Raw genomic sequence first — 13,711 nt, 5'->3', positions numbered from 1 at the left:
TTCGAAACACTTGTTTTTTTTTTTTGGTGTAGTATATTTTTCAGAATTAATTATGCATACACCTTTTTCATATCCTTTGATATTTTTCTTTTAATTTATATTTTTAAAATTTTATCCTAATTTAAAAATATTTACGCATTACATGAGATACTTACTAATTATGTTACAATGATATTACCAAAAATTATCTGATCAATGAATGAAGTTAAATAAGGTCCTATGCATTTCTTTTAATTAAAAACTATGGAAGAGAAGTATAAATCATGGCTTTAAGAATCATAGTTTAGCTATTAAGAAATTACAACTTTCATTTGAAAAGAAATACATTGTCATAAAAATAAAAAAAATAAAAACTTGAAAATGAACTAACGTTAACCTAGAATCAAATTGTAAGGCTTCTTTGATATCTTGAAATCTTTTCAGTTACACATGAAAGAAGGATAGAGTATGTATACTTCCAAGTAACAGCGTGAATCATTTATATAAATATTACACCTATCGTTTAAAACTTTGAAAATAATAAATATTTAATTAGCAATAAAAAATTTGGATAATTTTGACTCTAAAAGTATTCATGTTTTAAAATGTGTTGGGCCAAATTACTAAGTGTATGAGTCTGGATTAACTTTTAAGACTACTCTAGTGGTTTAAAAATTTGAAACAACGATTTAAATAACAGTTCAACCACATAAAAATCAGTTTAACTGATCAAAAATAAGTTCTCTTGGATCCCACATTAACCTAGCATGTTTAGAAAAATTAATTCTCTTCTGTATTATCTAAGATTCAATCTCAAATAGCTAAGGTATAAGAAACATTCTGAATTGCTTGATGACTTTTTCCATTCCAAAATTTGCCAAATTTGCCAAAATATCTGTGAGACACAGACTTGCTTTAAATATGGTTATTGGAAAAATTGTCAAAAAGGAAATCCTATTGCTTACAACAATACATTAACTGCACATCAGAACATTAAAATATTTAATTTAATAAGAACTCATTTTAGTATATGGTTTTGCTTGCCACAACTTAATATGTAATTATATCCTTATTTCTAAAAAATGCTTTTAATTTTAAAAATTAGTGAAATGAATTTTGTTTTACTTTTTTTTGTTAAATTAACCATCATGCATCGATCCCTTAATGTTATCTCAATTTGTGATTTTTTTTAAATTATATGGAAGCTAAGAAATTCTCCCAACTATCACGTTACTATGAGTTTCATATTCTTAATTATTCCTCACAACCGATCTTTTTATATGTTTTTTAAAATTCTTACTTTAACATCAGTGTCTAATTATGTGGTTGGTTCGATGATCCCACATTCATTTTCCCCATTTTCCTAGATATTTAATTAGGTCTTTTCTAAATTTTTATTTTTAAAATCGATGTTTAACATAGTAATCACAATTGACCAATATAATCTTACTTTAAAATTTATTTATCGTTTTATCTTATTTTGAAATCTATATACCAAGAGTTTATTTTTTCTAAAGTTACTTTAGATAACTTTATCTAATGTTTACCAAAACGACGTCATTTTGGAGCGGAAATCATGGTGTTTTTGTAATTTTAATTTATTTCAGGGTTATAATAGTCTTTATCATTCTAATTTTTAATTTTTCAACCATAAAACAACGTCGTTTTAATGAACATTAGACAAAATTGTCTAAAGTAACATTAGATACTTTTTTCTCATATATCAATCTATAATGACCCTAACTGGTAAATCTTAGTTAGAGATTTAATTTAAGGATTTAAATGCCATAATTAGATTCAGTGAGCGATTTCGAGTATTTTTGACTGTAATCATGACTATGTTATGAACAGTGCGTTCTGCCGAAGAATTTACAGTTTTGTGAATTAACGGGTAGAGCTTAAATGAGCAAAATAATTTTAGGAACATAATTTGATAATTCTGACGACAAATATGAGTTCAGAACAAAAAATTGTATAGTCTGGCACTTTCCGTGAAAATCTCGTGAATAGTGTTTTTACCGGGTATTTTGTACTGCTGTTTAAGCAACCGGTAGAGCCCAGAAACAAATAATTGATGAAATAAGAATAAGAAAGTCCAATATATGCCAAGCAAGTCAATATAGGCCCAAGAAAATGATAAGTTTATAAGTTTAAGTTTCATAAGTAAATGAAGTACAATTAGTGATTCACAGTGCATTTCGTCAAAAACGGTGCAAAAATCATACTGTGAATTATGAATATTGTTTTGTAAGAATTAAAAATAAATATAAATGATTTTAGAAAAATAAAAATATGTTTGTAGCATTGAGTTAGTTCCGGGTCAGTTTAAGTGAAAATACGCGAAAGAAAAACATCTGTTAAAAAGTCACATGTGGTTATAAAGCTTTGTCATTCAAGTGAATCACTATTCACACAACTAAAACTCCTTTCTCTCTCTTGCAAGCCGTGGAGTTCATCATGGAAGGGGGGGGGTTTAGGGCTTTATTTCTTTTCTTGATTTCTTCTTGAATATGCCACCAAATCCAATGACCCACCACATGAAATTGATTGGAAACCACTCAATGAATCCATTCCTCCTATCCATTTGAGCTATAGTTGAGTGTGTGAAGAGTTATTCCTCCTCTCATTTTCGAGTTACTATTCATTGGAGGAGAAAAAGTGAGTTTTTGATGGAGCTTGGCTTGGAGGTTGCTTTCTAGGCTTTGGGAAGTTGATTAGTGGTAAGAAACCTTTGTTTCCATGATGTTATTTTGATGGTTTGTGTCATAGAAATTGTGAGCATATGTTGGTGTGAAATAAATTAGTTTAAAATTTGAATTGATGATGGATTGATGATGTGTTGGATATAGGAATGTGGAATAAGCATATGAACATGTATAAAAAATTGGAAAAAAAATCCCATGGTGACATACCCTAGATTTCGGCCTTGATAGGGTAATTAGGGATGATGCACAAAGATTTATTGTATGTATTGGGAAGGTTTAATGTGCTTGAATAAGAGGAAATTTGATGAGTTAGTGAGAATGTTAAATTTGAAAGAAAATCCTTTGAAACATACCCTTGATGTTTCGTCCTTGAAGGATTTAAAGAGCTTGAGATTCCCAAAAATTAAATTGGAACTTGGTATATATATATATATATTTATGTACGTGTAGTTGTTAAATTAAGTGAGGAAAATGTATTGTAAAAGAGAATGATCCTTGGAAATTCCCTTAAAGGATTCGACATATAGGGTGTTTAGGGAAAGATGTTGTCATATTTTATTTTAATAAAATATGTGTGTTTCAAAGTATGAAAATGATAAGGCATGAAGTGAAATGGTTTGAAAAGAAATCATGGAAAAATATATTGATTTCCTAATTTTAGGCTCACGGTCCTTTAAAGTAAAATGTTATGATTTATGTTGGAAATTCGTAAGGGAATGGATGATTAAATTAAAGAACACCAACGGTTATAAAGAGGTCTAGACTTGTGTATTGGCATAGGATTGGCAAAAATGCAAAGAAATGAAAAGAAGCGATAAAATGTGTGCCTTATGTGAAAGCTAGGCATGATGGCATTTTATTAATTGGTATTTGTGGATTCTTGCTCTAGGTGTACCTAGGGACTAAAAAGGAATCAGAATCTCTTGAAGATATATAAGTAACTTGTGCAACAAGTAAGGGTATTGGTAAAGCTTCAAGAGGTAAGCTCTATGTTTAAGGAGTCTTTTCCTGCTTGAGTGCTCCACCATGGTTAGTGAACTATGGTTGGACTGTATGACTGTGATTTAGATGCTTTGTATAGATGCATTCATATAGAGTTATTTGATAACATGATATGTTTTGCTCTGATATGACTTCTGTAATATGATTTCTGTAACAATCTCTGGCCATTGATTGTATAGTACCCGGACGTCCGCTTTGGGGTCCTCCCTCGGGAACACGTGCGTTGATTTCCGCTTGGGGTCCTCCCTTGGGAATGACGGCGCACATCTCTGATATGATATGGATATATGCTCTGTTCTGTTATGATATCTGTTATATGTTGTATTTGTATACTCTGTATCTGAATTTCATGCAGGAGTGAGCCAGGGGTATGGAGAATTCTCTATAAACCTGGAGCTTATTGAGATTTGTAATCTCACCCCTCTTTGGGGACACATTTTCAGGGGCCCAGATTTCCGGTGAGTCCTCACTAGGCAGGGACACGACACGTGGCTGAGGCAGTTGACAGACCGGATTTTGAGTGGCTGTAGGCTACTACCTTTTTGGAGTGTTTGATGTATTTTAGTATTTTCGCATTTGATGGATCATGATATTGATCCTTTATTTTGTATATGGCCTGTATATGTTTTGTACATGTCTATCAGTTTGATGCATGTACATTTGAGTATTCAGGAACGTTATATGATGATGTAGTATTCAGATAGGTTTATGTTTTGATGGCATGCTGTTAGATTTAGTGGCACGGAGCCATGTTATGCATGCGCCCATGTATGGGTATTTGATTATATTTGGATATCTGGTATTTCTGAATTGATATGTTGTATAAACTGCTTATCAGGAAATGCTTCTGAGTGGGATTGGAAAATCCCCAGTTGTCCGATTTATAGAGGAAACTCTGCCCGATTTTCGTTTACGCCGAGTAAGAATTAAGCTAGAAAAAGAAAAAGTAGCTCATATTTTTGTAAGTTAAGTCTTCCGCTGTTTCTGTTTGTATCATATGTATGTTAATTGAACCGGCTCGAGACGGGGATGTTACACAATCCATCCTATTTTCAAAAAAGTTGACAACTTTTCCTTATACATGATACGTGTTAGCTATATGATGATGACATATGTCAAATTTATGGGACTAACATAATAAAAAAAGGCCATTCTTCTTTACTTTTGTCAAAATAAGATGAATTGATAAATATTATTTTAGAGAAGCATATATTGGTAAATAATTTTCAAAAGAAGTCCCAAAAATTGTAATATGTTATTCTATGATTAAGATTGAAATACTACAAACAACAAAGATATATGGAAAGAGGGGTGGGTACCTTGATGGTTGTGGTACCTAATTCTCTTGAATCATGAACGGACAATTCACCAATAGATTTAATGCTAAACTGGTAGCATTCACTGAGTGTAAACTCCGTCAAAAGTGGGAAGGTTATGCGATAGTTTTCAGAGCAAATGCCGATTAAGTTTGGCAGCTTGTGAAATTCGAGATATTTTAATGCTGGAAGAAGAATCTGAATCTCATTGTGATTTTGAAGTTGAATCTCAAATATATACTCCAATTGCCCACATTCCTTCACCAAGAGCTTTTCCAATTTCGGAAACACGTCGCCCCAGTTATTGCCACCTCGGTCATCTTTGGTATCTATTATTACGTGCTTCAATTCATCACATTCCCTAATTATCAATGTTTCCAACATCATTGTTGGAGTAATAGACATGATAAATACGGATTCTATCTTGGAAACACGATAAAGTTGAATCTCTTTAATATTGTGCAGCATTTGTGATTGTTTTGAAAGACATTGAGTACTTTTCCCAAGATGATTCGATGCCTGTAATAAAATGCCACAAAAAAAAAAGTTTTAAATTAAAAAAACATAAAATTGACACAAATCCTGAAAACTAGCTTACATTAAATCCATAATATAATGCTAACGGTAATCTTCAAGGTTGGGATATGTTTATATGAAAAGGGCCTATAAATATAAGATACATGTTATTTATCAAAAAGAGAAAGTATCAGAAGATAACACAAGAAGGTTAGAAGGTTACCAATGGGATTTGAGCGCTTATGGTACTCCTCAATTTGTGTCTAGATTTATGAGTCCAAGGGAAAATATTGCATTTCATGGGATTCGATTGCATTTGTGACTTGGAAGATGACCTCTTTGTATACAAACACTCGGGATGATAACTTTCTGCAAAAGTGTCGATGAAATTTGGCAAGTGAGAGAGTTGCAGTTTGTAAAGTGAACCAAGTACGACATCCTTTACCTCTTCATTTTCATGTTGGTATTTGCCAAATATGTATTTAAGCTCACCACAATGCCCAATATCGATAGATTCTATTACAGGAACATCTCGAGCAGAAAGGCTCGAAAATATGAATTCCAATCGGGGACAATGTGCAATAAAAAGCATTTTCAAATTCGGAAACATTGCGGTGTAACTCTTTCTTCTGTTGTTATCATTATCAGCACCAACTATTTCTCCCAATTCCTCCCCTATTCTTTCACCTGCTATTATGTTTTCCAGTTGTTCACAGAAACTTATCTCCAATTCCTCCAACAGAACTAGGCTTTGAGATGTCGATAGTTGAAATAGGTTTACCAACTTCGGGCAATAAATCAGTTTGATGATTTTAAGATTGGAAAGGTTTAGCTTTCCCTTAAACAATATGCTTCGCAAAACATAACAACGTTTGATGAATAACGTCTCTAAACACTTGAGAAAGTCAGAGGGAAGGGGACCAATGCATAGTTCTTCCAAGTTTTCCATCTTTTCAAGTTCTAGTACAACCAACTTGGAGAAGACATTTTGTTCCAGAGAATTAATATGACTAGTGTCAATTAGACACTGTAATTCTGACCAAGATTCTAAACGAAGCTTCACAAGATAATTCATACCTTCATCTATCGGAACAATCTCAGGTATGAGATTTTTCCACTCCCCCATAATTCCTTCTAGCTTAAGAATCTCTGTTGTTTGTACCAGATACTTGAATGTTGCTTCAGAGAAATAACCATCAATGTATGAAGCACACACATATTTTGGCATTGAATCATTTGCTCCGTCAGTATACCTCTCTGTTATATGATACCTTTGCAATTCAGGCAATGTTATTTTCTTATCATTCGCTGAGCTGTAAACCTTGAATTGAATGAAATACAATTCTTCAAGTGATAAGTGTCTTTCAATCACTTCTAATGCATTATTCGTACCAGTAAGACACCTATACAAGTGTAGCAATCTAAGTCTCTCCAGCTCCGCAATTTCACGTGGCAATTCAACCACCACACAATCAACCAAATCAAGAGCCTCAAGGCTGTGTAGTTTTCCCAGAATAGAGATGTCACCTAATTTCAATCTTTCAAGGAATAGAGATCGAATATTCTTCAATGACTCGATTGACTGTGGCAATGAGAGACGCCATCCCCAAATCCCAGATGATAAATGCAAAACTCGAAGATTTGTCATATTTTCGAAGAATGAATTTGGCATTTCCATTGAGTTTCCTCCAACCACACAAACTTTTAGAATCTTAAGTTTGGAAGCATCAAACCTAAAGGAAAATAGATCCATGTCCTTGCCTTGGCATAACAAATATTTAATATTCTTCTGACTTTCAGCCGATAACTTTTCACGTTTGTTAGCCAAATTGACTGCTAGAATCTCTTTCTTAGCCATCGATAGGGCCACTTCACGAACCAAGTCATGCATTTTCACATGACCCTTCTCAGCCTTCAACAATAAACCAGAATCTATGAGTTCATTTTTGGCTTTAACTACTTGGCTTCGAGCACCATCATATTTTTCACCAACTTCCCCAAAAAGTATAATGACCCTAACTGGTAAATCTTAGTTAGAGATTTAATTTAAGGATTTAAATGCCATAATTAGATTCAGTGAGCGATTTCGAGTATTTTGACTGTAATCATGACTATGTTATGAACAGTGCGTTCTGCCGGAGAATTTACAGTTTTGTGAATTAACCGGTAGAGCTTAGAAAGAGCAAAATAATTTTAGAGACATAATTTGATAATTCTGACGACAAATATGAGTTCAGAACGAAAAATTGTATAGTCTGGCACTTTCCGTGAAAATCTCGTGAATAATGTTTCTACCGGGTATTTTGTACTGCTGTTTAAGCAACCGGTAGAGTCCAGAAATAAATAATTGATGAAATAAGAATAAGAAAGTCCAATATATGCCAAGCAAGTCAAAATAGGCCCAAGAAAATGATAAGTTTATAAGTTAAGTTCAGAAGTGAGCGAAGTACAATTAGTGATTCACAGTGCATTTCGTTAAAACAGTGCAAAAACCATACTGTGAATTATGAATATTGTTTAGTAACAAATTAAAATTAATGTAAATGATTTTAGAAAAATAAAAATATCTCCGTAGATATAAGTTAGTTCCGGGTCCGTTAAGTTAAAATACGCGATAGAAAAACATCCGATTGAGAAAGCCACATGTGCTTATAACTTAAGTTTCCTTCCAAAAGTTACTATTCACATCAGCTCACCTTCCCTCTCTCTCCTCAAGGCCGAGTCTCTCCTCCATGGAAGGCTAGGTTTTCAAGTTTTCTTTCTCCTTTGATTTCTCCCTCCACACTCAACCAAATCCTTAAGTCCATACACGAAATTCATAGGAAATCAACCAAGGAATCCATTCCACCGCTTTGTTTGGGCTAGTTTTGCTTGTAGAGAGAAATATTCCTCACCCCCAATTCGTGACACTATTCATCATTGTGGAAAAGTGGGGTTTTTGAGTGAGAAAAGCTTGGGTTTTGTTCCTTGGAGCTTGGGTTGGCAACTATAGGTAAGAAACCTCTAACCCTATGGTTATATTTTTGGTGATTTGAGTCTTGTTAATGATGAGCATATTTTGTTGGGAAATAATTGATGTTAGAATGTAAAATTTATGATGGATTATTGTTGTTTAGGAAGTTATAGTGTTGAGTAAGCATCCACATGTGATATAAAAATTTAAAAGCCCTATTGCATCTTCCTCCTAGGTTTCGGCCATCATGGAGTGAGTAGGAGTTATTGTGGAAAAAATTATATTATGTATTGTGAAGGTATAGTGTGTTGGAAATGAGTGAAAATGGATGAGTTAGTAAGAATGCCTAAGTAAAAAGGACTTGGTGTCTAAACTCAAAATAGGAATTTAGTGGAAGCATTCCTAGGTGTTTGCAAGTTGTAATGAAGTAACGAAAATGTATTGTAAAAGAGAAGGATCTTTGGAAATTCCCCTTGTAGGATTCGACCTATAGGGTATTTAGGGATATATTTTGTACATTTTATTTTAAATAAAATGTGTTGTAATAAATTGTATAAAGGTGATGAGTTTTGAAGAAAAATAGCATGATTTATGTTGAAAATTCCTAAGGGAATGGTTGATTAAATTAAAGAACACCAACGGTTATAAAGAGGTCTAGACTTGTGTATTGGCATAGGATTGGCAAAAATGCAAAGAAAGGAAAATAAGCGATAAAATGTATGCTTATGAAATAATTATGGTATTGCATCATTTTATTGATGCATTGTAAATTATTCTCTAGGTGTGCCTAGGGATTGAGAAGGATCGGAAATCTCTTGAAGCGATAAAAGTAACTTGTTCCACAAGTAAGCGTATTGGTAAAGCTTCAAGAGGTAAGCTCTATGTTTAAGGAGTCTTTTCCTGCTTGAGTGCTCCACCATGGTTAGTGAACTATGGTTGGACTGTATGACTGTGATTTAGATGCTTTGTATAGATGCATTCATATAGAGTTATTTGATAACATGATATGTTTTGCTCTGATATGACTTCTGTAATATGATTTCTGTAACAATCTCTGGCCATTGATTGTATAGTACCCGGATGTCCGCTTTGGGGTCCTCCCTCGGGACTGATGGTGTACGCCTCTGATATGTCTGGTTCCGCTTTGGGGTCCTCCCTCGGGAACACGTGCGTTGATTTCCGCTTGGGGTCCTCCCTTGGGAATGACGGCGCACATCTCTGATATGATATGGATATATGCTCTGTTCTGTTATGATATCTGTTATATGTTGTATTTGTATACTCTGTATCTGACTTTCATGCAGGAGTGAGCCAGGGGTATGGAGAATTCTCTATAAACCTGGAGCTTATTGAGATTTGTAATCTCACCCCTCTTTGGGGACATATTTTCAGGGGCCCAGATTCCCGGTGAGTCCTCACTAGGCAGGGACACGACACGTGGCTGAGGCAGTTGACAGATTGGATTTTGAGTGGCTGTAGGCTACTACCTTTTTGGAGTGTTTGATGTATTTTAGTATTTTCGCATTTGATGGATCGTGATATTGATCCTTTATTGTGTATATGGCCTGTATATGTTTTGTACATGTCTGTCGCTTTGATGCATGTACATTTGGGTATTCAGGCACGTTATATGATGAGGTAGTATTCAGATATGTTTACGTGTTGGATTGCATGCTGTTAGATATAGTGGCACTGAGCCAAGTTATGCATGCGCCCATGGATGGGCATTTGATTATATTTGTATAAACTGTTTATCAGGAAATGCTTCTGTGAGGGATTGGAAAATCCCCAGTTGTCCGATTTATAGAGGAAACTCTGCCCGATTTTCGTTTACGACGAATGAGAATTTAAAAAGAAAAAAAAAGTTAGCTCGTATTTTCAGAAGTTAAGTCTTCCGCTGTATTCTGTTTTATCATATGTATGTTAATTGAACCGGCTCGAGACGGGGATGTTACAAAAAGGCCCGCTCCTATGCCATATCTGGTTAAAATTTCAGTAGAAAGTTCTTCATCTTCTGGGAACATAGAACATAAGAGGAACATTCTCTTGGCTTTTTTATTCTTCATTCTATCATAGCTAAACCTCAAAGAATTATAAACTTTAACCAGATTCTTATGACTGTCATCATCATCATCATCAGCATCATCAGCATCATCATCACTCTGCCTGGGTATAGTCTTCTGCAAGGAATTTATGGCTTCATCCCACTCTTCCTCCCGTTTTTCGTCCTTTAAACTTTTAGCCAGAACTGAAATTGCAATTGGTAGTCCTTTGCATTCTAGGACAATTTTAAGTCCCTTATTCAGCAAACTTTGAGGGGTACTATCGCTTAAAACAGCATGCTTCATGAACAGGGTCCATGCATCTTCATTTGATAAGAGATCCAGATTAATTATACTTGTACTTCCCATTAATTTGCATACCCTTACCTTGCGTGTGGTTAGAAAAACTCTACAACCCTTGCGATCGTCCCTACCTGGAATCCCTATTTCTTCAAATTTGATATCTTCATGATCCCACACGTCATCCAATATTAGAAGATTTTTCTCACCATCGGTTAATCTCTTCCACAGTAATCCGCGTCGCTCTAATTCGCTCTTATCCTTCAATTCTAATCCCAAGGGTACAGCAATATCATCTTGAATCTTTCTAATGTCAGGAGTGTATGACACTGTAGTAAAGATTACTTGTTGAAATTCTTCCAATCTCTTCAGTTGCTTGCCCACTTCTTTTGCCAATGTAGTTTTACCGGTGCCGCCCATACCTTGCAATCCGGTTATATAGTTATTATCATCTCTCAGTGCATTCAAAAGTTCTTCGTATTTCAACTCTCTGCCCTTGAAAGAAATGTAATCTTCAGAAGAATAGTATTCCACGCCTGGAAGTTGAGGAGCGACTCCTTCAGTATCCAAGTTTTCTTGCAAGAGTTTTTTGATCTCCTCTGTCTTTTGGGACAATGCCTTTCCCTTACTATATCGCTGCCATATGCAATTAGGACACCATCTAAAAAACCACGCCTTTTCTGTTTCGGTTTCCTCTTGAATTGACTCACCAACTTCCTCTCGCCAATAAGTGGCATCAGCTAAAGGTTCACGTGCGTTTCTTTTCGCTGCATCAACACGTTGCCCCACAGCCTTTCGTTTTGCTTCCAACTTTCCTTTTTGCTTTTTAAAGTCTGCAACAATGCAAGAGAAGCAACATATATATCGTGATTCTGCTATTGCCTTATCGATCAATTTCTCCAAACCCTTCTTAGCCAAATCAGCCGGGATACTCTCCATCTAAATCAAGTTCAATAGGTAAAAGTTAGTAATAAATGATTATCACAGTTTCCTATAGAATTAAATCGTCAAATAAAAAAATTAAAATTAAAATTAAAAATAAAATCTCCACAACAATTGATGGTTAATAATAGTGATGCATTTTAATCTTCATGTCTTGTAGAGAAAGTTTGATAAATAATCATTTTAACTTTTAGACATTTTAAAATTTATTTTATGATATCTTGATATTTTGGTTGTGTGTGCTTTCAAAATTTAAATGTTTTATACCTGAAAAACAATATTGAGATGAGATGTTAAATATCTCGTATATACTGTTCGAAATATTAAGAGTCAATTATAATATTAAAAGAATTTTATTATAATTATAATACTAAGACTCTTGATATTATCCATTAAACGTTATATAACTCAATTAATTACTGATGTATTTAATCTCAATCAATGATTTGGTATATGATCGATGTACCAGATTATAAGTTATGAAATATATATATTAAGGATGGTCTTCTCTCGAACCCTATTGTCATTCTTTCCATAAGAATATATATCAAAGTAAAGAAGGCTTAGAGAGAGAAACTACCCCAACACAATTGCTCACAAAATGATGACTATTGTTAATCCTTCATCATCATTTTCAGGTATGTCTTTATCTCTTGTGTATGTGAAAATCATACACAAGATCATTTATCATATTCTTATTTTATGATTTATGAACATGATATATTATGCAAACTAACATATACTTGGTATGAAAATGAAAAGCATTATAAACAATTTTGAAGATAAGTTTGCACAGATAATTCTTTCATAAACTGTTCCCGTTACACTAACAATGCGTAAATATATAGTTTATATAAAACTTAAATGAAATGAGAACTATATTTAAAATTTTAGAGTTCTAAAAATAAAAGGTTTGAAACAAGGATAACGAGTTAACTTTTAAGGCACTAAAAGGAATGAAAAAATGGAGATCAAATTATACTAGCCGCTGTCATTAGAAGAGAGTTAACGGTAAAGGATATGACTAGTTTATCGGAAATAACATGTTCGAACATTTGTCTCAACAATAATAAATAAAAATATAGTACAACTATTATTCTAAGTTAGGGGAATTTACCAGCCGAAAATTTTCCAAGTTATCCCATATATACTTGCTTCAGATATCCTATCCTCTCAACTACTTTTCTTTTAGGTAAAACTTCATTTTCATCTAACGTGGTTTTGTGATTTATCATTTGACCCCCTGTGATTTTAAACTTATCAGTTAGACTCATTGTGCTGAGATATTTTGTCATTTAACCCCCTATAATTTCAAATTTTCACTTAGACCCCTTGTGATTACAAAAAATTTCACTTAGACACCTTGTGGTTTAAAAAATAAATATTTAAAATAAATTTTCTCTCTTTTTTATTTTATATCCTCATGTAATGAATGCATTTATGGTTTAAAAAATATTCAAGTTATTTAATCTGAAATTAATTTATAAGTTATCTTAATTTTTTTTAAATATATTTGAAATTAAAAAAATATTATTTAAGATAAATTAAATATGTATTATCAAAATAATGACAAAGTCAGTACCTTCAAGAAAATTTGAAGAATGTTGCATAGGTGTTGGGTTGACGAAGCTGACACATTGAAATTGGAAGGATAAGGTTTATTGGAGTGTTTTTCTCATTCAATGCTTTGGTAGTTGAGCATGCACGACATTATTGGTGCATGACTTAATGTCTAAACAGTCGCCCCAATAAATGCAAAAGCCCTATTAATGAGAAGACTCTAGTAGAAGATGAAGAGTTTTCCCATATACAAAATGAGATGAAATTTCATTGAACAAGTTTTAATAGTAAACCTCTATGAGAAAAGCTAGAGCATGTAACTTCTTTAAGAGAAGAACTGTGTATTCCATCCTTGTGAAGAATTTGTGTGTACCACTAGTGTTTACTAGAGAAGAA

General features: G+C 33.5%; 1 protein-coding gene across 1 annotated transcript; it reads right to left on the bottom strand.

Annotated features, from left to right (window-relative positions):
* Positions 1-4,966: 4,966 nt before the first annotated feature.
* LOC133317552 (probable disease resistance protein At1g61300) lies at positions 4,967-11,752 on the bottom strand. The gene is made up of 3 exons (XM_061519417.1): positions 10,447-11,752; positions 5,964-7,537; positions 4,967-5,521 (listed from the first exon to the last, which is right to left on the bottom strand). The coding sequence occupies exons 1-3, from the start codon at positions 11,750-11,752 to the stop codon at positions 4,967-4,969; spliced, it is 3,435 nt and encodes a 1,144-aa protein (XP_061375401.1).
* Positions 11,753-13,711: the final 1,959 nt, after the last annotated feature.

This window comes from Gastrolobium bilobum, unplaced genomic scaffold (genome assembly GCF_033153095.1).
Source record: "Gastrolobium bilobum isolate Gb01-03AN ecotype WA unplaced genomic scaffold, APGP_CSIRO_Gbil_v1 utg12254, whole genome shotgun sequence".
NCBI lineage: Eukaryota > Viridiplantae > Streptophyta > Magnoliopsida > Fabales > Fabaceae > Gastrolobium > Gastrolobium bilobum.
This window is presented reverse-complemented; position numbering and strand designations above follow the sequence as displayed.

What these genes read in the sequence shown, in the direction of transcription:
- LOC133317552 (XM_061519417.1), bottom strand. Translation starts at nt 11,752, where the DNA reads ATGGAGAGTATCCCGGCTGATTTGGCTAAGAAGGGTTTGGAGAAATTG. An exon ending in TGAAATTTTAACCAGATATG is followed by an intron (nt 7,538 to 10,446) that starts GCATAGGAGCGG and finishes AAGATTTACCAG; the next exon opens with TTAGGGTCATTATACTTTTT. An exon ending in ACCAACATGAAAATGAAGAG is followed by an intron (nt 5,522 to 5,963) that starts GTAAAGGATGTC and finishes ATTTTATTACAG; the next exon opens with GCATCGAATCATCTTGGGAA.